The sequence below is a fragment of the Chiloscyllium plagiosum genome, unplaced genomic scaffold, assembly GCF_037043375.1.
Source record: "Chiloscyllium plagiosum isolate Xiang-an unplaced genomic scaffold, Cpla_swu_hap1 HiC_scaffold_3, whole genome shotgun sequence".
NCBI lineage: Eukaryota > Metazoa > Chordata > Chondrichthyes > Orectolobiformes > Hemiscylliidae > Chiloscyllium > Chiloscyllium plagiosum.
This window is the reverse complement of record NW_028270141.1, coordinates 37413471-37434371: the sequence shown is the minus strand read 5'-3', so window position 1 is coordinate 37434371 and position 20901 is coordinate 37413471. Positions and strand designations below refer to the sequence as shown.

At 42.1% G+C, this 20901-nt stretch overlaps 1 protein-coding gene across 1 annotated transcript in view; it reads right to left on the bottom strand.

Moving 5' to 3' along the window:
* Positions 1 to 20462, bottom strand: part of gfral (GDNF family receptor alpha like) — a 58685-nt gene extending 38223 nt beyond the window's left edge. Inside the window, exons 1-6 of the mRNA XM_087975818.1 lie at positions 20390 to 20462; positions 12890 to 13042; positions 11880 to 12287; positions 11696 to 11767; positions 850 to 1183; positions 15 to 271 (exon numbers count right to left, since the gene is read on the bottom strand). Coding sequence (XP_087831944.1) covers positions 15 to 271; positions 850 to 1183; positions 11696 to 11767; positions 11880 to 12287; positions 12890 to 13042; positions 20390 to 20462 — 1297 coding nt within the window. The remainder of the gene's footprint in view (positions 1 to 14; positions 272 to 849; positions 1184 to 11695; positions 11768 to 11879; positions 12288 to 12889; positions 13043 to 20389) is intronic.
* Positions 20463 to 20901: the final 439 nt, after the last annotated feature.

The window sequence follows — 20901 nt, the reverse complement described above, 5'->3', positions numbered from 1 at the left end:
ATCACATGACTTACTGAAACACACTTGATAATTTAACATGTGCTGGAATTGTTCACAAAGGAGTTGATCATCTTTTGTAATACCACTGCACGTGCATTCGACCTGCAGAAGTGTGCCACGTGTACTGATGTATGCTGCCATACACTCTGCATTGGGTGTGCAGCTCCAATCATTCCATGTGAGTCCTGAGAGGCAGTCTTTTTCATAGCCTTGCTGACATACTCTTGTCATGTGGCCCCAACATTTTGCTTGAAACAATTCATATCTTGACCTGAAAGCACAAATATTACATTGCTTTAATGTTATAAGATTGTAATAAAATCTGTACCGCTTCTAGCTTTTGGCTCATTAAGCAGTGAACCCCTGAAATGTTGGACCTATTTTAATGAATGTAGCACTTTGGTCAAGATCAAGCACTAGAAAACCATGCGGCCGAACTCAGAAATTTCTTGTGTCAGCTCCTTGTTTACATGACATTGTTGCCATGATAAGCCCTTGGGGGAAAGAGTCTGGAAGTCTTCCCCAGGAAGATTCAAGCTTGGAATAACTTTATTGGCCATGGAGGAGGAATGGACCACCTCGAAACTCCGTGAGATAGTCTTTATCATACCTGCTATTCAATAGGTAATTTGTTTGTTAATTAATATCGAGTTTACTTTGATTCTAAACCAGAAGTTGCAACAAGGGAAATCTTGGCTGGTAAATTTCTTCATTGGGGCTCTTTGGCAAGTGGTGCTCTTCTGGTTTAGAGACTGGCACAGTGATAACAAAATCCAATAATGTAGAATTGGGGCTGTTTGACTGGGGAAGACTTGAGCAGAGACTTGACGTTTCGCACAACATACTAACCTGCATATGTCTTCATTGAAGCATTTTTCTTTCAAATGAAGACACGTTGGCTTTGTGTCCATGTGATTGGCACAGGAATTGTTGTGGAGGGTTTCCTTTGCCTGTAGACAAAGCTCATCGGACGGGCGACATCCACAGAACACTAACATCTCAGCAAGATCCGGTGAGATCTTTCCATAAAAGGATCGAATTGCACTGTGACAATTGTTGAGGTTGCAATGTTTACGAGTTTGAGGACAAGCCTTCTTCTGAGGAGTTAGATGTCGGTTGCACACATTTTGATCCTTTATGCATTGCTCAGTGACTTTCAAACAAGACATGGAATGCTTATGATCTGTAAGCAGACAGAATGCTGTCATTATGTACAACACTGTTCAATCTTTTATGCTAATAAAGCCGCAACATCCCAAGACTGTGTGTTGAAACTTACAAGTGTGTTTATGTGAACAGCATTCTTTTGCATAGGAATAGGAGATAGCCTCACAACCACTTGAGCCTTTTCCACCATTTAATGAGCCAGTCTGATTCCACTTACCTGCCTTGGCACCATAACCCTTAATACCTTCCCCTATCAATATCCTGGGGGCTGCCATTGACCAAAAGCACAAAAAGCAAACATTCAAACTCACTGGGTAATAGGGATGGAAAAGGGAATGTTGGCTTTTATTTTAAAGGCAATCAAGTATAAAAGTAGAGAGATTTTTCGGAAACTATATAAACCACTAATCAAATATGTCAGACCAAGGAGCCCCATACCCCATGACAGATCTACAGGCAGGAAAGGCACAACTGATTCCTCCAGAGGGTGAGCTTTATACATGAGTATATGGCAGAGAAGGAAGAGGAAAGGAGGAGCAATAGTGGTAAAGGATTCATTAGTTAAGTGAACAGTCAGGTATTTCTCTCCCCTTGGATACGACACCAGGATGGTGTCTTGCCTCCCTGGAGACAGGGTCTAGGTATCGCAGAGTCAGTGCAGTGTACTCTTCCAGGAGAAAGTGAACAACTCATAAATCGTGGTCCATATTGGTGCCAAAGACTTGGGTAGGAAGGAAGATGTGGTCCTACAATTGGAATTCAGGGGGCTGATTTGTGGTTTTGGTTTCTAACCTCAGGATTACTCCCAAATACCACGTGTAAGTGAGTAGGTAAGACAGCTGGGTAGGACAGCTGAATGAGTGACTAGTAAGATGATGCAGGTAGGAGGGGTTTTGATTCCTGAAACATGGGGACTGTCTGTGGAGAAGATGGCACCTATATAAACAGGACAGGTTGTACCTGAACAGAGCTGGGACTGAGTTCCTTGTGGGGCAATCCAATTGTGCTATTGAGAGGATAGGAGTGTATTGCAGGGGAATACCAGAGCATACAAAATACTTATAGACACAGATAACTCTAGTGTAAAGAATAGGCAGTCCATGGATGAAGTTAGAGTAAGAGAAAAAGTAATGAAGTCTAAATCAGAGTGAATGTGATGTGTGTGAATATGCAGAGTATAGTCAATAAGATTGACAAGTTAGGGCACAGATTGTCATGCAGAAGTTGTGGTGATAACAGATAATTGACCCAAGGAAGACCAGGACCAAGTGTTGAATATTCATGAGTAAAAGCTGTTCAGTAAAAATAGGAAAGGCTGGAAAGGAGTGGTGGGGGGGGGTAACAATATTGTTTAAGCAGGCCATGATGGTGTTGGAGAAAGAGGATATCCCAGAGTGTTCAATTAGCTAGAGCTAAGAAACAGGAAGTATGCACTTATATTGCTCAGTGTAGCCTATACATTACCAACTAATGGGAAGGATGGAATGGAACAAATCTGTAGGAAAATTACAATACAATCCCAATGTTATAGTCTGCTCACAACTGGAGACTTTAACTTTCTAAATGTAGACTGGCAAAGTGTTAGCCTTAAAGGCAGAGAGGAGTAAACATTCCTAGACAATGTTTGGAAAAATTTCCCACAGCATTAAGCATCAAATCCAACAAAAAATGATAAGTATTGGACATAGTTGTTAGAATGAGGTGGGCTAAGAGGATTACGTGAGAGTGGGGAACATTTAGGAGATTTCAATGATTGTATTGTCAGGTTTAGGATGATATTCGTAAAGGACAACTATTCATCCAGATTAAGAATATTTAATTGGGAGAGAGCCACCTTCAATGTAGCGTAAATGGAGCTGGAATGGGTAGACAGGAACAAAGGTTTTCAGGAAAAGCTGTCACTGAACAATGGGCTGATCGTGAAAGAGGAGATGGTTCAAATCTAGTCAAAGCATATTTCCTCAAAGCAGAAAGGGAAGGCAAAGAAATTCATAATTCCCTGGACGAAAAAGAAGATATAAGTTAAGATAAAGAAGACAAAGAGTCTTTATGAGAGGTGTCAGGTAGAAAATACAATTGAGAGCCAAGAAGAATATAGAAGATTCAGAAAGGAGGTAAAAAGCATATTGGAGGCGCAAGTTGGAATTACGAGAAAAAACTGGCAAACTCCATATTACTTACATTGCCAAGGCAAACAGGGTTATGAGTCAAGTGCTGGAAAATGGGATTAGAATGGTTAGGTTGTTGTTTTTGACTGGCACAATCTTGATGGGCTGAAGATCCTTTTTCTGTGCTGTAGATCTCTGTTACACTGTGACTGTATGGAAGTGAATACCAAAGTATCCTGTAAATAACAAAAAGGTGGCAAGAAGGAGGAGTTGGGCTGATTAGGGATCAAAAAGGGACCTAAATGTCAAAGTAAAGGGAACGGCCGAGGTACAAAATGAATCTGTCTTTATTAAAAAGGGTAGACGCCAGTCAGACTATCATAACAGAGTTAGATTCAAAATTGGTGAAGAAGAATTATTGGATACGATACCAATATTGAGGTTGACAAGAAACCAGGGCTGAAAATGTGTTGCTGGAAAAGCGCAGCAGGTCAGGCAGCATCCAAGGAGCAGGAGAATCGACGTTTCGGGCATGAGCCCTTCTTCAGGAATGAGGAGAGTGTGCCAAGCAGGCTAAGATAAAAGGTAGGGAGGACGAACTTGGGGGAGGGGCGTTGGAAATGCGATAGGTGGAAGGAGGTTAAGGTGAGGGTGATAGGTCGGAGAGGGGGTTGGGGGCGGAGAGGTCAGGAAGAAGATTGCAGGTTAGGAAGGTGGTGCTGAGTTTGAGGGTTGGGACTGAGACAAGGTGGGGGGAGGGGAAATGAGGAAAGTGGAGAAATCTGAGTTCATCCCTTGTGGTTGGAGGGTTCCTAGGCGGAAGATGAGGCGCTCTTCCTCCAGCCGTCATGTTGCTATGGTCTGGCGATGGAGGAGTCCAAGGACCTGCATGTCTTTGGTGGAGTGGGAGGGGTAGTTGAAGTGTTGAGCCACTGGGTGGTTGGGTTGGTTGGTCCGGGTGTCCCAGAGGTGTTCTCTGAAACGTTCCGCAATTAGGCGGCCTGTCTCCCCAATATAGAGGAGACCACATCAGGTGCAGCGGATGCAGTAAATGATGTGGAACCAGGACCAGATGAGATTTATCCAAGGATATTGAAGGATGTGAAAGTGATAATCTTTCAACCTTCTCTCGACTCAGGGGAGGTCACAGAGGAGAATTGCAAATATTGCACTCTTGGTCAACAAAAGATTGCAACAATAATCCCAGCAAGTTTAATTTCAGTGGTAGAGAAGCTTCTTGAAAGAATTATTTACAATAGAATTACCAGTCACATGGAAAGATGGGTTGATGAGAAAGTGCTAGTATGGATTTCTAACGGGGAAATTATGTTGAACTAAAGTACTGAGTTTTGTTTTGAAGTGATCAATATCTTTTTCAGAAGGAGGAAGATCTGTAGTGAAGTTCCCCAGTGATTGATATTTGAATTTTGCTTTCCCCGATTTATATTAATGATAAAATATTGACAGACAGAGGACAATTTCAAACTTTGTGGATGATATAAAACTTGGAAGGATTGGGAGGAGAACAGGGTAGGAATCTAAAAGAAGAGGCAAATGGGTGGAAGAGGCAGGAAGCTAGCAGATGAGGTTAAATGTCGGGAAGTGATGTAGTTTGATAGGAAGAACAGAGAAAAACAATACAACTTAAAGATGTACCATACTTAAGAGGGTACAGGAGCAGAGTGATCCACAAGCATAAATCATTGAAGGTGGCAGGACACATGGAGACAACAGTTTATAAAGCATACAGGTTCCTTGGGCCTCATTTAGAGAGGCATAGAGTACAACAGCAAGGAGATAATGCTAAACTTAAAGAAGACACTTTTTAGAAGGACTTCTGTGCACATTTCTGGGTGTTGCATTACATGCATTGGAGCAAATGTAAAAGGGATTTGCAAGAATGATTTTAGAGATGAGAAGCTTACAGCTATATGGATAAATTGGAGAGGTTTAGATTATTCTGGTCGGACACAGGATAGCTATGAGGAGATCTGATGAAAGTTGTGAAAATCATGAGAGGTCTGGATAGTGTAGACAATGGGAAATTGCTCCACACATAAAAAGACTGAGAATGAGATGGCACTGATCTAAAATGATTTGCAAAGCTAGCAAACATTATGTGAGAAAAGACTTTTCTACTCAATGAATTATTCGGGTCTGGAAGTGTGATGGAGGCAGTTAAATTAAGGTATTCAAGAAGACACTGGATGATTATTTAATTATAAAGAAAAAGTACAAAGCTATGGGGTTAGAAGCAGGCAAATGGTATGTGCCCATTGAAGAGCCACATACATATTGGGCTGAATGATCTCCTGGGATTCTGTGAACTATAACTTTAGTGAACATCTGAATAAATAACATTTATGGACATTCTTTTGTTCACGTTTGTCCCTATTTTAAGTTGCAGTTTCACTGAGGAGAAAATGTACTGCATCTGCACCAGATCAATCTATCCTTTTGAGCTGCTATGACTAAAACTGAACACAAATCTCAGCAGAGTCCAACTAAGGCTCTTTATGACAAAATAAAACTCCCTCCCTCTCGTATTGTAACCCATATATGATAAATGCTGACATTCCAATAACTCCTTCAATTACTTTTTGTGTCTTTGTTCTAGCTTTGTAATTTTTGTGCCTGTAAATTAGATTATCTTTGTCCTTCTGCAAGCAAAGGGTTAACAGACTGGCTAAGACCTCAGAGCAGTATTTGTTATGTAGAAATGGGTTGGTGCCAATACTCGCTAATGTTGTTGGCACTTGACAATTGCAGTGATACAGCTGAATTAAATAGAATAACTTAAATACAACTATTAAATGCAGCAATAAAAAACATATGAAGAATCATCTCTGAGTTGAAATGTGACTTTGGTTTCTGTCTCCACGGATGCTATACAAAACCCTGGTTAGACCCTACTTGGAGCACTGTAAGCAGATCTACACCTACACCTTCAGAACAATATATTGTCCTTGTAGGGAGTACAGTGTAGGCTGACAAGAATGATCCTGGACTTCAACAGTTAAGTTATGAGAGATTACAAATTATAATCATTATCATCATTATAATTATGACCATTCTGTAAAAGGGTCACTGGTATCAAAATGTTTGTCTCCACAGATGCTGCCAAATCTGTTGAGAATTTTTCCATCAATTTCTATTTTTGTTTATACAAATTGGGCCTATTTTCTCTAGAATTTGAAAGATTCAGGAGTTATCTGATCACAGTCTTCAAGGTATTAAGAGAAAAAGGCACGGGAGATATAAATAAACTATTGCCAATGACTGGAGATTCTTAGGGGGCATAGTCTTCGAGTTAGGGCCAGACCATTCAGAAGAGATGTTAGGAAGAGATGTTAGGAAGCACAATGGGTAGTAGATGTTTGGAACTCTTATCTACAAATAGCAGTGGATGTTAGATCAATTGTTAAATTTAAATTTGAGATAGAAAATGCTTTGCTCAGCAAAAGTATATGGGCCAAGAGGTAAGTTCGACCACAGATCTGCCATGATCCTGTTGAATGGTGAAACAAGTTCAAGGGGCTGAATGGTCTACTCCTGTTCCAATGTTGCTGAACCTACTGAGTTTCACCACACTTTTGGTTTTTATTTCCCATTTCCAGTATCCCCAGAATTTTGATTTTGTTAAATGTAGCAAACTGATTGAAACCAGATGGTGAATCACAGTGGGAAGGGAAAAAGTCAAACAGATGACAATTTGGTAATATGTGAACAACAAAGCAATACCCAACTAACCAATCAGAGTCCAGTAATGATTGAGCATGAGCTCTTTCAAAATTATATTTGTTTTAAAAATCCCAGCACGGAAACAGATCCTTCTGTCTAATCAGTCCACACTGAACATAATTCCCAAACTAAACTAGTCCCACCTGCCTGCTCCTGGCCCATATCCCTCCAAATCTTTCCTATTTATATATCCATCTAAATGCCTTTTAAATGTTGTAATTGTACCCACATCCACCAATTCCTCAAGAAGTTCATTTCACATGCAAACCACCCTCTGTGCAAAAAAGTTTGCTTATGTGTTTTTTAAATCTCTCTGCTCTCAACTTAAATTATGCCCCTAGTCTTGAAATTCCCCATCTTATGGAAAAGACAACTACCATTAACTCAATCTATACCTCTCATTATTTTATAAACTTCTATCAGGTCACCTCTCAACCTCCTATGCGGCAGTGAAAAAGGTCCCAGCCTAACCAACATTTCTTTATAACTCAAACCTGGTAAATCCCTTCTGAACCCCCTCCAGCTTGATAATATGCTTTCTACAACTGGATGACAGAACTGGCCACAATATCCCAGAAGAGGCCTCACCAAAGTCCTGTACAATCTCAACTTAATGTCCCAATTCCTACACTCAAAGGACTGAGCAATGAAGGCACGTGTGCCAACCACCTCTTTAACCATCCTGCCTATATGTGATGCAAACTTTAAAGAATTAAATGCCTATACCCCTAGGTCCCTCTGTTCTACAGTACTACCGAAAACCCCGTCACTAGTTGTATAAGCTGTACCCTTACTTGTATGACTTGAAGAAAAATAGCTGGAAATGAAGGCTGGAAAAAAAACCTTTTAAGACTTTGATTATATGACTGAAGAAAAAGAACAGTCAAAACAAGAGGGAAAAAAATTTCACAAAAATATAGAATCAAACCCTAAAGTGCCAATAGACTGGAGAGGAAAATACATGATCAGAACACTTCAACAGTAAGAAGAAATATCCAACTACTTGTTCAAGTTAATCAGGAATGAGCCTGGAGGGACAGCAGCTCCTGTAGAGATCTTACATCACCTCGACCACTTGGTAACGTGGAAGGTTCGCATCTAGGGCAAAAACAGGACCTGAAACTTGTGTGACAAATAAATTCCAAGGACACTGTATCCAAGAACTTGGCATCACAAAATGGATCCAAAGAAGGCAAGAACTATCAATACCATATTTCTCTGGTATGATAACTCAAGTGGGAAAGTTGACCTCCAAATTAGGCAGTATTATATAACATATGGAATTCCCTACCTCAGAGTGTAGTGGCTATCAGGACGCTGAGTAAATTTAAGGAGGAAATGGACAGACTTTTAAATAACAACTTGAAGGGTTATGGGGAGCAGGAAAGCATAGTTCAGGCTGAGATAAGATCAGCCATGATCATGTCAAATAATGGAGTAGGCTTGAAGGGCCTGAATGGCCTACTCCAACTGCTTGTTCTTATTTTCAATTGTTGCACACATCCAGAAAAGCATCCATATTCTTCTTTATCTCTAGTTCTAAATTGGTAGCATTGAAAGGCCAGTTCCAGACTGTTTCCCACAAACTGGGCATACTTCAGCTGGACCGCTGTATGATTCCAGAGATGTTTAGGAAGATAGGAGCTGGGAGTAATCTATTAAGCCCTTGAACCTACTTCACCAGTCAGCTAGATCATGGCTGAAATCCCAGTTCAATATCACTTTTCTGCACCATCCCCATGTCCCTTAAGGTCTTTAATATATAGAAGTATATCAATCTCTGACTTCTACATACTCAATGACTGAGCCTCTGCAACCCTGTGGCGTAGAGAATTCCAAAGAGTTGCTACACTCTGAGTAAGCAAATTCCTCCTCCGCTCTGTCTTAAATGGTCTATTCCTTACTCTGAGATAGGGTTCCCTGATTCAAGACACAGACCCCCACCCTGCCAGGGGACACATCCTTTCTGTACCTACCCTATTAAGCCCTGTAAAAAGTTGATGTGTTTAGATGAAACCATTACTCATTCTTGTAAACTCTAGCGATTACAGGATCTCCAATTCATCCTGATGGGCCAATCCCATCATCAGGCATCATAAGGAAACCATCTGGTCCATTACACATACACCTTCCTTTTTAAAAATTACTCAAATAGTCCCCACTCCTCAGCCCTTGCCACATATTCCTACATATTTTCTCAATTAGAGCCAAGAAGGCTTTCTTCCAGCAAAACGCAAGTTTAGCATCAGTGTAAAACGGTTTTTGCTGTGTACCAATGTACAACTGGCCATGTAAATCTGGAGTCAGGGTCAATCTGACTCTGAAGAGCATCCCAGTGAAGCACCCTGGAGAGAGCCTGCATGGAGTATAAATTCAGTGCAGTGTAAAACCTGGCGTACAAAATGCTAATGGGGTCTATGGGTCCATTTCCACTTTCTGAGCATTTAAAATTTTAATGCCTCTAAGAGTGGACTCTGCACTGTCCTTTATCTCAACAGCACACAACTTTCTCCTGGGCAAAATAGTTAAAGTTACAGCCAGCCAGCAGCTGGGCAACATAAACACAGTTCTGCCTGGCTGGAGCCTGAACTATAGCCTCACAGTTTCGAGCAGTAATTGCAGTGTCCATTTACTCGATGGGCGCACTGTAACAAGGATCAGATGCACCTTCAAACCTGCCATGCTGGAAATTGAACGTAAAATACCAATGCATAAAATAAAAATTAATCACTTGTAGAAATCTGCAAGTCCAGAAGTGATAATATGGCTACATTCATCCTGCTTTTTCAAACAACTTGCTAGACAAGCCCTCTGTGTCTCTCAGTTTTGTATGCCAGGTTTAATCTCCAATGTTATGTGTGTGAAGGGTTTACTTGTTTACTGTCACCAGGATTACCAGAGGATTTGTAACATTTAACCACTGTGGAAAACAATTTCTCATATTCAATACACATGAAGCTACTTGCACGCTTTTCTAGTTATTCGGTCATTTTTTTTCAATTGGTGTTCTAAGTGATGCTGTATTAAACAGTTTCCATCTTTGATTAATGAAAGTATCACTCAAAAAGGACAAATTTTGGAGCTCATTATACTGAAATGTTTTTTAAAACCCTGTAGGATTGCTACATTGAGCTTTAGCTATCGCTGCACCAATGTATAATGAACTCAGAAAGGTTATTTTGAGATTTTCAGTTTGTGCCAAGATTTTCAGGTTCAGGGGTAAACTCCAGAAGCCAAAGATGAGCGATTTGGGGTTGTGTTAACTGACTTCTATTTAATGCAAGAACAGCATGGAATAAAGTGGATGTGTTGAATCAACCTTTAACAAATAATATTCTATCATTGATTGAATCCATCATTATACATTCCAAACTCTTGAGTCAGGGTGCAGATGGGATTTATTTTCTGTCAGAGTGGTGATTTCTGAGGGGAGCTGGCCAGATAGGAGCAGTAGTTGGGTTTGGGATATAGTTAGTTTGGGTGAAGGGGTTGTCAAGGGTTTGGGGATGTAGTCAGATGGTTAAGAGGGGTGGTTGGGAATCAGAGGGATGTCATTGGGCAATCAGTGGGTGTCACTGAGAGGGTCAGTTTTGCAGTCATCCAGGACATAGATTAGGTTTTACTCTGTCCGAGGGTTCTTGAGTAGCTATTCAGAATAGTTCTGTAGCAGTAAGTCAAGTCTCTGACTCATATCTCAGAAGTGGAGACCTTCTAGGAAGCTCAGCAGTACCAGGGGATTGGTCCATTGGAAGTTTAAACATTCCAGGCAACCCTCATGTAGGTGAGTACAGCAAGACTTCCAATGGGACAATATTCCCACCTTGCTCTCCAATGATCTGGAGACCAGAAAATTTGGCCCATAGTTTTTTGGATACAATGCTATTCTAACCTTGTTGAATTTACTTTGCGAACATGTAGGATCATTGAAGAATTATTTGATTAGATATTATTGGGTGTTAAAAATATCCTTTGTTTCGGGGAGTAAATGGAATACACTGGTGGAGAAAATCAATCGCTGGCTAAACTGAATGTTATTTACTGATTTGTAACTGTAGTTTTGGAAGCAAATCGAGTTAAAACATTGAATTTTAACTTGGTAGGCAGTTTGACATTTTGACCACATTAAAGTTAAAAGGTGAGCTCCTGACTCTCAGAGGGGTAGTCTCATACCAGTTGGGTTTTAAGCCAAATGCTCAATGACTGCAATCTAGTTTGAAGCCAAGTTTAAAAGGTTCCCAGGCAGTCCACTGATCCATCTGGGAACACTTTAACCCTAATCGTCTGTGCTTTTAATGTTAGCAGAGTGCACTCAGTCCTTCAACTTGCTCTTAATGTTAGAATTTTCCACTGACAGTTGGAAGCTGGTGAACAGAACACTGTATGAAGGTTAAAGTGTGGCGAGGGAGCCAATGATACAATTCTGGGATAGCAGCTGTGTATTGAGTAACGGCTGTCTAACTGGTCCCTAAAGTTCAGCTGCAAAACAAATGTCTGGAAAAAGATAGCTACATCAGGCAGATTCAGAAACGTAAGCACTTTTGATTCCTGTCACCACAAGCAAAGTAAAATTGTAACTAGTGAGATTTTCCTCTATTCATTATGCCATATGCAATATTGTATGCTTCATCGACAATTTCCCGATGTCTGCTCCTGATGAGCTAAGTTCTTTTATTTCTTACTTTTGGTATCATATCTGGCAAAAGCAGTAGATTCTGTTGGTGATTTTCTGCTCTCTGTGATGTCACCTGTACCTACAACAGAAACAACAGTGTAAACACTATGTACATAAACATGGTCCAGAAATCAATAGCACATTCAAAACATAACAACATCCAAGTTCAAACTGTTTGAATGTCAACGTACTGTCCTCAACAGAATTACTTTCTTTCCTTCCTTCATCACTGCTTGTATTCAGATTTGTATATGCAATTTGCACGCAAGCGTTGTTAAAAAGGCTGGTCCGTATTCTTAGACATTTTAGTCTTTCCTGTCTTGAGCAGGTGCAGTTAGAGAGTTTTGTCTGCTGCAATGCTTGCCACGCAGTCAAACATTCTTGTGCCACAGATGCCATGTTGCAGTTGCCCTTTTTGTTCTTGCACATTTTCTTAAACCTTGCATACGCTGGACTGCAACTTGTGGATTTTAGACATTGATTCCTGACTACTGAACAATCATTGTCCTTCTTCAAACGGTTATTAATACTTGTCAGTCTTGAACGATGACTCCAGCTATGGTGTGTTGATGGATTGACAGGAGCTGCTCTGGTGAGCTCTGCATGAAAAGGAGAATAAATACTCAAATGTCAAACACGCTTGAGAAAGTTAACTAAAATATGTTAATGGTATCTTTGTTACACCTATTTAAGGCCATAGCCATAAAGACTGGAAAGTTTAACTTTGATTTTTTTTTATTGTTTAAAAGCCACACTCTCGGTCACATTTTTGTGGGATTCTAGGAATTTTGAGGAACAGGAAAAGGACATTTGGTCTGATAAGATAGTCTGTTTTTAGTTAATCTCACCATATACTTTCTCTAAAACAGTTGTCTCCTTTACTGTCTACAATGACCTTTCCTAATAATTTGTTCCATATGTTTATTCATTACTTTTTCTGTGAAACAGTCTTCAGTGAATTCTCTACTTACTCCTAATTTGCAGAGTTTTAAACTGGAGGCTAGATTTTGACCACAGTTACATCTTATATGAAACATTTGACATGCTTTCACTACGTCTCTATATAATTTTTAAGCAAGTGTTATGGTGAGAAAGTCTTACACCTTACATTTCCATTGGTAGTCATTAAAAATGATAGATCATTAGTTGCTTGTAAATTCATTGATACCACCTCATTATACAGCTCCAGGTATTGCATTACCTCCTTGGTTGGTGCACTGGCTTCGGAGAGGTCTCAGAAAGTCACATGATTTGTCTTCAGGGCAATTGCACTCCTTAAATGCAGGGTAACTGTCAGTGAGGTATTGGATGGTTAGATTACAACTGCTGAGATCCTTTATTGTGCAAGCTTCACCTGCAACAAATTAAAAGAATATTATATTTGAATGTATTTGTTGGGATTTGCCAGGGTACAGATGATTTAGTACTGTCTGAATTATCCAAGGAACCATGGTTTAAATTACAGCGATTGGAAATGAAACAAGCTGGCCCATGTTTTCAATTTTTATCATTTCTGTGAAGTTGCCTTCAGAAGAGTCTTCCCATTGAAGCCTCCCTTTGTGGGAAAGGTTCTATGCCTTTCTTATTTTATTGTTTCCTTACTTTTCCATTTATAAACCAAGAACAAACAGCACAGAAGACTTTGCATTTACCTACGAGGAGAAAGTGAGGACTGCAGATGCTGAAGATCAGAGCTGAAAATGTGTTGCTGGAAAAGCGCAGCAGGTCAGGCAGCATCCAAGGAACAGGAGAATCGACGTTTCGGCCATAAAGGGGAGTTAAAGTGTTGGGCTACGGGGTGGTTGGGACGGTTGGTCCGGGTGTCCCAGAGGTGTTCTCTGAAACGTTCCGCAAATAGGCGGCCTGTCTCCCCAATATAGAGGAGGCCACATCAGGTGCAGCGGATGCAATAGATAATGTGTGTGGAGGTGCAGGTGAATTTGTGGCGGATATGGAAGTGTCCCTTGGGGCTTTGGAGGGAAGTAAGGGGGGAGGTATGGGCGCAGGTTTTGCATTTCTTGCGGTTGCAGGGGAAGGTGCCAGGAGTGGAGGTTGGGTTGATGGGGGGTGTGGACTTGACGAGGGAGTCATGGAGGGAATGGTCTTTTCGGAACGCTGTTAGGGGAGGGGAGGGGAATATATCCCTGGTGGTGGGGTCCGTTTGGAGGTGGCGGAAATGACGGCAGATGATATGCTGTACATGGAGGTTGGTGGGGTGGTAGATGAGGACCAGTGGGGTTCTGTCCTGGCTCAACACTTCAACTCCCCTTCCCACTCCACCAAGGACATGCAGGTCCTTGGACTCCTCCATCGCCAGACCATGGCAACACGACGGTTGGAGGAAGAGCGCCTCATCTTCCGCCTAGGAACCCTCCAACCACAAGGGATGAACTCAGATTTCTCCAGTTTCCTCATTTCCCCTCCCCCTCACCTTGTCTCAGTCAAATCCCTCGAACTCAGCACCGCCTTCCTAACCTGTAATCTTCTTCCTGACCTCTCCGCCCCCACCCCACTCTGGCCTATCACCCTCACCTTGACCTCCCTCTACCTATCGCATTTCCAACGCCCCTCCCCCAAGTCCCTCCTCCCTATCTTTTATCTTAGCCTGCTGGACACACTTTCCTCATTCCTGAAGAAGGTCTGACAGCAGCTCGTGACCGGACAAAGCATTAACTCTGATTTCTCTTCACAGACGCTGCCAGACCTGCTGAGCTTTTCCAGCAAATTCTGTTTTGGTTTCTGGTTTACGGCATCCGCAGTTCTTTTGGTTTTAATTGCGTATTCTACCAGTAACTTAACTCCAGAGAAATCTCATTCTGACAAATTCCAAGACACTGTAAATCTAATTCCCCTTTATAGTAACTCATTTCAGTAATATCTAAGGTTCTCCATCTATTGTTACAGAATTTTGGCTGGAGTGGGATTGTAATTATCAAGTTTGCTTGATTGAATTGCATGCCTCTTCACATACAGTCAGAGACTATGCAGCACAAATAGAGAGAAGAGATGGTGGTACTAGAGGCAATATCAGTGGACTAGTAATCCAAAGTACAAGACTACTTCTTTACCGACACTGGTTCATATCCTATCATGACAACTGGTGGGATTAAAATTCCACTTAGGGTAGCATAGTGGCTCAATGGTTAGCACTGCTACCTCACAGCGCCCCAGACTCTAGTTTGATTCCAGCCTTGGGTGACTGTCTGTGTGGAGTTTGCCTGTTTTACCTGTGGGTTTCCTCCAGGTACTCCAGTTTCCCCCCACAGTGCAAAGATGTGTAGGTGAGGTGTATTGGCCATGCTGAAATTGCCCTGTGGTGTCCAGAAATGTACAGTGTGGGTGGATTAGCCATGGTAAATGTGGGGTTACAGGACTAGGAAAGGGAACTGGGCAGGATGCTCCATGGAGGGTTATTGTCATCTCAATGGTCTGAATAGCTTCTTTCTAAGGTATTCTATTCACAGTGGTGTTCTTTATAATTAATGGATTGACACATCCATTCCTCTCCCATCCTTGATTATTTTATTCCACTTTCAATCTTCTACATTTCACAAGGTTGCCCAGTTGACCAAATTGTTCTTCCTGGCAATTCTATAGATCTGCTGCTTCTTTTTGGGAACTTATTTGCTCTTGTGGGTTGCTTGGCCAGTGCATGTGTAACGCTGTGGCAAAGAGCAGTGTGATTGAGGGGGGGTCCCTTACTGAGGAATGGCTGGAAGTCTATATCTTCCCATTCTTCTTGGCTGGTGTATTGAATTATCCAAAGACCCTCTCGATACAAATTAGACAGCAACAATACCCGAGGCAAAAGTCAGAGCAGTTCCAGCTCACCCCTTGCTCCTCCAGATGGCCAGCGCTAACATGTCAAGGCACATTCCACAGGGAGTGATTGCATGCACTCCTTGTCCACAGACATTGGCATCTGTAATGTGCCAGACTCGCTGCATCCTCATGTCACACTTACAAAGCCATGTTCCACCTCATCAGACTCTCTTTGGAGAGCTCCAGCACTTTTCAGAGTGATGTTACTGCAAGGACACTGTCCCTGCAAGACAGAGATGCCCAACACATGGATTGGAAGAGGGAGCTCATTTGTTGTCTTTGCGCCTACATGGATGTGACTAGTAGGTCCACCCAATCGTTTTGTACATTACTCCCTCAGTCAGAGTTTAAAGGTGACCAGTACCTCTCTCTTGGTTTGTATTTTAGTGCAGATGCAAAACCAAGCAGCTTGTCATGGTTATTGACCATGAGCAGTTAAAGGACTGGATTTATGTGCAGCAGTGTGCTACATCAATCTCACACCTTCACCATATGCCAGCAGTGTATGTGGCTAATACAGTGCATGTGCAGGAAGCAAATAACCATGTCTCTAAGGGGAGTAGTCTTTAGTCAGGGTCAAAAGGGACAGTCTTTACCCAAAGGGTCCCACTTCCACTATCAGTCCAGGGACTTGGGTACAGTCAGTTAATTGTTTGGGGCAGTCATGGTCAGAATTATCTCCTTGTAAAGGATGAGGAGCCACATTTTGGACACCCACCGCCCACCTTATCTCTTTTACCCCAATTGCGGGCCTTTTCCTCTTGGAATGAGACAATGAGAATGTTTGACAGTGGCTGGAAGTGGCTGGCATTAGTGATGGTGCAGTTGGGGAATGTGGTTTTGAGTGAGTGAGTAGACAGTGCAAAGACTGTCAAGAGTGTGGCACTGGAAAAGCACAGCAGGTCAGGCAGCATCCGAGGATCAGGAGAATCGACATTTCGGGCATATGCCCTTCATCAGGAATGAGGCTTGTGGGCCACGAGCTGAGAGATAAAAGGGATGGGGTGGGGGTGGGGTTGGGGGGAAGGTAGATGGGAAAGCGATAGGTGGATGAAGGTGTGAGGGAGAAGGTGATAGGTCAGAGTGGGGAGTGATGTACAGGTCAGGATGGTGGTGCTGAGTTGGAGGGTTAGTGCAGGCTGTGCAGGGTTAGTGGTACAAGGAGCGAGTGAGGGAAGATGTTGCATGCAGTACTGAGAGAAGTAGACCATGATCTTTGGTAGGAAATGTGTGGAGCAGGACAGATAGGGTGAGTGTGAGGGAGTAGTGAGAAGATGGTGCCATTAATCCTGATGGAATGAAGAAGGTCATTGTTCAGTCTCCTACATTGCTAGGTGTTCTTCCAGATCGTGGATCTTGCAAAGACCCTGTGGCAACCTCCATCCAGGCTGGCAAGGCTGATATAGTGGTCTCTTCAGTCTTGTGGGAAGAAGATAGCCTTCCATTAGACCACCCTGTGCAGCAGTAACTCCAGGCCCTGTTTGGAAAGCAGGCTACCAATTTCCCTTTGTCAGGCATGACTGGGAAAATGAAATGAACCATGCAGGGCAGCTTCAGAATGATAGTGTTTGATTTAGTGCATAATTGTGTTTAAAATATGTCAGCAATGCCAGGAATTCTGGGAGTTGCTGACAGAAGTGAGTATCACCATGAGATGTGGTGCATTGGTAAAGAGGCGAGTTTGGAACAGCATAAGAAATTTCACTAGACCTCACAAAGACTCAACACAAGCTGCCAAAATTGATCTGGAGTGATTTCCAGTCAAATTCAGCCAATGGTCTTTATTTTGTTAATTAATTTATTGTTAGTCTGTCCCTCTATTTCTAACCATCTTTCTTAACAATCTTTTCCTCTGCACATCTCCATGATCAATGATCATTTCCTGCATTTGAAGGCTGAAATTAATCTTTGAGGAATTTATTGATGGCAATGTCCATCCATTAAAAGGTGTAAATAAATACAGTTTCCTTTCCTTCTTATTTACATGTTGGGATTATTGCAGGATGCACAAAGTAGAATGAGGGGGACAAAGATGGAAAACAGAGGCACAGAATGTGATGCAGGTAATGCACCAGCATAGATGTGTGTTACTGTCCTCATTATTGCAAGGTTCATTCAGATACCCAGAGGGTAGTCATAGAATAACAAGAACAACACAACAATGAGGTTGTTATCATTGTTACAGGTTACGAGCCTCTCAATGCCACTTATATAAAGAAATCTCAGAAACAACCAATCAGTCTATTCAAAACCCACTTTGGTCCACCCTCATTCAGGTCTTCCCATTCTTCAAACAACCAGCAAACACGAATGTGAAAGTGAGGAAATTACTGCAAAATATATTGATTTACTGTGATCACAGCTACAAAACAAGCTCATTTTTTCAGCCCTAAAGGTAATGTTTTGCACATATTCAGCACAGAAGGTAATCTGCTTTTGTCACATTGACATGCTTTATCCACACTAATAGTTATTGTAGTTTAGCCACACCATCATAAAAGAGTAGTCAGCTTCAATTTCTCACCACAGCTGTGAGTGCCGAAGTTATCCATCCATACTTTATAACTGGCACAATTATTACACAGACAATATGGGACTACATTGCAAAGATGAACAAGAATTTCAGATGCAACTACACACAGCAGCCTTCACATAGTGAGTGACAAAATGACGACCAGCCACATCCATGCTGGTCAGAAGTGGGTACTGCAGATGCTGGAGATTAGAGTCAAGATTAGAGTGGTGCTCGGAAAAGCAGGTCAGGTAGCACCCGAGGAGCAGGAAAATCGACGTTTCGGGCAAAAGCCCTTCATCAGCAATGGCCTGACCTGCCGTGCTTTTCCAGCACCACTCTAATCTTGACACCCATGCTGGTGGTTCAATTTTTATTTTCAGTCTGCAAGTCGAGCACTGTCCTTGCAGAGATTTTTCAAAGACGTGGTGGTCAACTTATACATCATTAGCTATGGCACATATTTCAAGTACTGAACAGAAATACAACAACATAACCATGCCAAAAACACCCACATGCATCCCTTTGTACAACAATACCATTGTTCTTTTGCTTCACTGTGGTGCAGCCCCTTTGGCTTCAGCAGGCATACAAACAGGCTGCTCGCATCTCTGCTCTGGCCAATGGGATGTTCTTTAGATTAGATTAGATTCCTTACAGTGTGGAAACAGGCCCTTCGGCCCAACAAGTCCACACCGACCCTCCGAAGAGCAACCCACCCTGACGCATTCCCTTACATTTACCCCTTCACCTAACACTATGGGCAATTTAGCGTGGCCAATTCACCTAACCTGCACATCTTTGGACTGTGGGAGGATACCGGAGCACCCGGAGGAAACCCACATAGACACGGGGAGAATGTGTAAACTCCACACAGACAGTTGCCCGAGGAAAGAATTGAACCCGGGTCTCAGGTGCTGTGAGGCAGCAGTGCTAACCACTGGTTGACATCTCCTGTGCCTGGAGTAGGCTAAGTCCTCACCAAAGCCTGCTCCACTTATCCTTGTGCAGGAGAGGTCGCATGTTGGCTACGAATGGACTAAGATGAAGATGGTAACAGCTGAAAGAACAGAATACCTACTTTCAAGTCCCCTCCCCCACATCACCCCCTGATGATCCAGCTGACCTCCTATTGCTCGTGCTATGCTGGAGAAACATTTGCTGAAGTGGGGCCTGAAGTATCAAGGCGAGGCTACCATACACAGTAGTCATGGTAGTCCCCATGTGCAAGCTGCTGCCAAAGGTCCAATGGCTCTCGCTCAATTGCAGCAGTTGATTGTCAATGCCGGTGGTCACTCTATCAGCTCAGGAGATCACCACAATGGCCAGTAACTTTTTTCCACCCATGATTCCAGGGGGGTTCTTCTGGTTTCACTGCAAGAGTGAACAGTGAACTAGGAATACTTGTGGAGTGAGGACTGATGTGTTGCAATAGGCTTGAGAAGACAAAGAGAGGGTGTCAAGTCATATACATATCAGGGAGTAGAGCAATGCTCCCATTTCTCCTGTCATGCTTCGTAAGATCATGGAAATACTTCCTGCATTGGATTCAGGAGTGTGTGCCAACGTGTTTCTACTGCTAATTGCTCCAACCAAGAGTTTCTTTATGTCAGCAGCTGTTACTGGGAAACATTCTCTCCCAACAGGACCACATAGCACTTAGCTGTACATCCAAAGAGATGTTGGAGAAAGGAGCTTGGCCTTTACCCATGATGACTCCAGTCCAGTTATTTCACTGTTCATGACAATGCTAAGTGCTTCACTGCAATTATTTTAAATACTGGTTTTGAGATCTCACCGGGTGGTCATTGTCATGCTCACTGATGTTGATTGGACAGGAAACTTGGAAATTAAATTTGAAAGGATGGTTAAAATGTAGTCTGTCTGCAGTGACAGTCTACATGCTCTATAATCAGTCATTAATCAAAAAAGAGGTGCGTTATTCCATATCCTTCTCTTGTCATATTCTAATCAGCAACCTAAACATTGACATCAAACAGACCTCTCGGTAACAGGCAGCCTGAGATCACCAAACTGCAACCATTTGGTTTGGAGATTTATCCTAAAATTTATTAATCCATGGTTCCTCATCACAATTTATTGTAGAGAAACAAAAACACATATATCAATTATCCACTATATAAATGTGAAATTAGGTCAGAAATATTCCAGTGTATTATTCTTCATTAACTCACTCATCCACATTATGCCCATTGACATAACACTCTGCACAACAGCTGAAATTACATCCAATGATGTGATACCATCAAATGTAATACCCACTGACTACACTGACCAATATTACACCCACTGATGGTACACACACCAAAGTAATTGCCAACATTCCTTCACCAACATCATACTTACATTCACTGCCATCACACCCATTGATGTCACTCTCAGACACACTGACCCTGAGATTCACTACACTCACCGACATTGGTGTTAATGCTGTAACATCTGTTTATACCAATCTGCCAGAAGACACATCTCCAGCAGCAGCGAGGACCCCAGGCATCAGCATCCATCAGTAAGGATGTGCACATAAGGTGTCATGTAACTGCAAGTCTGCCTGTTAAGTAAACCTCTGTGAAATTTTCAAGTAAATTGAACCTATGCTTCTTACCAGTGCTGTGTGAGAGTAGCAATTCTGTGTTCAGAAGATTACAACATGGTGATTAACCATGATTTTTCCTCAAATAAACAAGGCAGTGATGCAAACTTGAAAACTACAGAAAAAGAAAACTCAGACAAAATGTGAAGCAGTGGGAAAGTTACATTTCCATGAGGAAAACTCCAGGAAAACAAAATCCCTGCATAAACCGTGCTGGTTAATTCATGAGGATTGTGCTGATCAGATTGGTGATCTGTGTTAATGA